The sequence below is a fragment of the Monoraphidium neglectum genome, assembly GCF_000611645.1.
Source record: "Monoraphidium neglectum strain SAG 48.87 unplaced genomic scaffold scaffold05365, whole genome shotgun sequence".
Lineage (NCBI taxonomy): Eukaryota > Viridiplantae > Chlorophyta > Chlorophyceae > Sphaeropleales > Selenastraceae > Monoraphidium > Monoraphidium neglectum.
Window position 1 is genome coordinate 1 of NW_014008265.1, and position 2633 is coordinate 2633.

Below are 2633 nucleotides of genomic sequence, written 5' to 3' on the forward strand. Positions count from 1 at the left end.
CCCTCCACCCCTAAACCCGTCAAGCCCCAGGCACCCACCCTGCAGCAGCTCAATTAGCTCCTCCTCACTCCACAACAGCGGGCTCTCCACAGCCTGCAAGCGACGGCAGCAGAACGGGGGCAGCTCTTGTCAGCAACCCACTGACCGTCTCGCCGCGGGATGCTGGCCACACCCCGGTTTGCTAGCTCTGCTTGCCGTAGCTGCGCGTGCGCCCGCTGCCGCTGCCCTTGCTGCGCGGGCGTCCCCTGCTCCTGTGGGCGCTCACTAGTGCACGAAGGCTCCCGCGCAGAGGGGCCCAGCACATCCGCCTGCTCGTGTGCCCGCTGCGAGATCTCTCGGCCTCGCTGGACTGCAGATCAGATCCTGCTCACCTGCACCCCGCGCGCCCTCTGCCTGTCCAGCTCCTTGATGAAGTGGTACCACTCAGACTCCTTGGAGATCTGGAAAATGAATAGCATAGTGTGCAATACGGGAGGTTTTGGAAGGTGCAATGATAAATCGGTGGTAAAGATTCATGCATGGCGGTCAGGGCGGCAAGCTCCTGCTCTCAGGACGACACCCGCCATGCACGAAAGCGGTGGCGCGGTGCAGGGCCACGCCGACGCCCCACATGAGCCGCCGTGGAGGCAGCCTTCTGGCGCAGCCCCAGGGCCACGCCGCCGGCCTGCCCGCCATCCCTGCCGCTTTTGGCATTGGCTTGACGCGGTCGTGACGCAACACCAGCTGATGTCACCGAGCACCCGCGTCACTGCCACCCTGTGCTGACATCATCTGCCAGCTTTTCCCCCACCTTCTTCTCGTACATAAGGTACAGCGTCAGCACCGCCAGCTCAGACAGCTTCCCGGCAGTGAGCATCTCGGCTGCGCGATGTGGCGCGGGACGCACGCGTGTTGGGATGGGGATCAGTATGCCGGCCGTATGGCAGATGGTTGGCGGCCAGCGTTGCAGTCGTTGGCAGCAATGCTGGTTGGCGGCTGCTGCTTGACCACGCCAGCTGCTCCATGGCAGCCCCCAACCAGCATTGCAGTCGTTCAGCCCTGCTGCAATCTGCACAAATGGGCCCGCCAGAAACGCATGTGCACGCACGTGCGCACGCACACAAACTTGCAAGCACTTGCGCATGTACTCAAACACGCATGCGCGCGTAGGCACACGGTTGCGTGATTTGCAGTTGCTTGCCGTGTCAGCGGTTGGTTGTGCCTCCTTCTCTCTCTCGCTCTCTCGCTCTCTCTCTCTCTCCCCCTCTCTCCCTCTCTCTCTCTCTCACACGCACACACACAAGCACGTGCACGCATGCTCACCCACATCCCTGACCTTACGCACACTCGCATGCACTCCCGCGTGACACCCTCCCCTCCCGCAAGCTCGCACAACACACACACACACACACACACACACACAGCCATGCACCCAGGCGCCTCACCGAGCGTCTCGCTCTGCACGATGCGGTCGACGGTCACCACCAGCTCGTCGGGAATGCTCAGCGCCACCTCCCCCGCCGCCAGGGGCTGCGCCGCCACGGTCACGTCAAGGGGCCGCCCCGCAGACGCCACTTCCAGCGTGCGGATCGTCACCTGCGGGGGATTATGTGTGTACGCAAGTGCGCGCACGTGTGTTTCTCGTGTGTATGTGTGTGTGTGTGTGTGTGTGTGTGTGTGTGTGTGTGTGTGTGTGGGTGTGTGTGTGTGTGCGCGCGCGCGTGTGCGTGCGCGCGCACACATGGGTGCACGGTACACTTCAAACGCTTCACAAACGGACGGCGAATCCACGCGTCGCAATCAAGGGGCACGGCGCTGTCAATGGAACGCCTGTCCATGGTTTCCTATGGGCAGCGCAGTGCCCCATGGCTGCGCGACGCGCGAGCATGCGTGTATTGCTGCTGCACGGATGGGGCTGCACTCCCAGGCGCCTGCTGCTTGACGGATGACTGCCATGCGCCGCACACCCAGAACCCGCGGCCTGGCGAGCTCGAAAGGGCACGTGAGGAGATTGCCGCGCGAGTCTCGCCCCGACGCGGGCCGCGCCGCCGCTGGTTCGGTGCTGGGGTGCAGCAGGCGCAGGTTGGTTTTGGATTGGCAGCTTTATGTGCCCACCTTGTCCTGCTGCGCGCCCTGGCGCTTGAGCCACGCCAGCAGCTCGATCCCCGGAACATTGCTCTGCGCCGGCGCCTCAGCCGAGGTGCTGTTGTTGCTGCCGGTCGCGGACACGTGGCGCGCGCAGCGGCGCAGGGGGGCGCGCGGCGCGCGGCCGGCGGCGCCGACGGGCGCCTGATTTCGTAGAGCAAGGCGGCGGTGGCGTGTTGTGAGGGCGGGGGGCATGTGTACAAAGTGTTGTGCAATTCATCCCCCTGAATTTGGGGCAGCAGCAGCTTGGTTGCCTGGCCTTTCTTGGTTGCGGCCTGTGGGCTGCTGCACATCTCATCTCGCAGCGGCGGAGGTCTGCACATGCTGCATGTGGGCTGGTGCACTCGCCACCACTGAGATGGCCGTGAATACAAGCCACTATTCATGTTTATCTATTTCGCACCTGACGGCTAGAGGCCCGGCCGCGGAGGGCAGTGCTGCTGGCTTGCATCGTCCTCCGGTCGAGATCTGGCCCAACTTGGCACCGCTAGTGAGCTTGTTGTCAACCG

At 64.0% G+C, this 2633-nt stretch overlaps 1 protein-coding gene across 1 annotated transcript; it reads right to left on the minus strand.

The window, feature by feature from the left end:
* Positions 1-371: 371 nt before the first annotated feature.
* MNEG_15480 (hypothetical protein) lies at positions 372-2319 on the minus strand (the record flags this gene model as incomplete). Its single annotated transcript, XM_014036049.1, has 4 exons — positions 372-440; positions 791-861; positions 1425-1575; positions 2095-2319. Coding segments are annotated over 4 exons (516 nt in total), but the record flags the coding sequence as incomplete, so codon positions are not given.
* Positions 2320-2633: the final 314 nt, after the last annotated feature.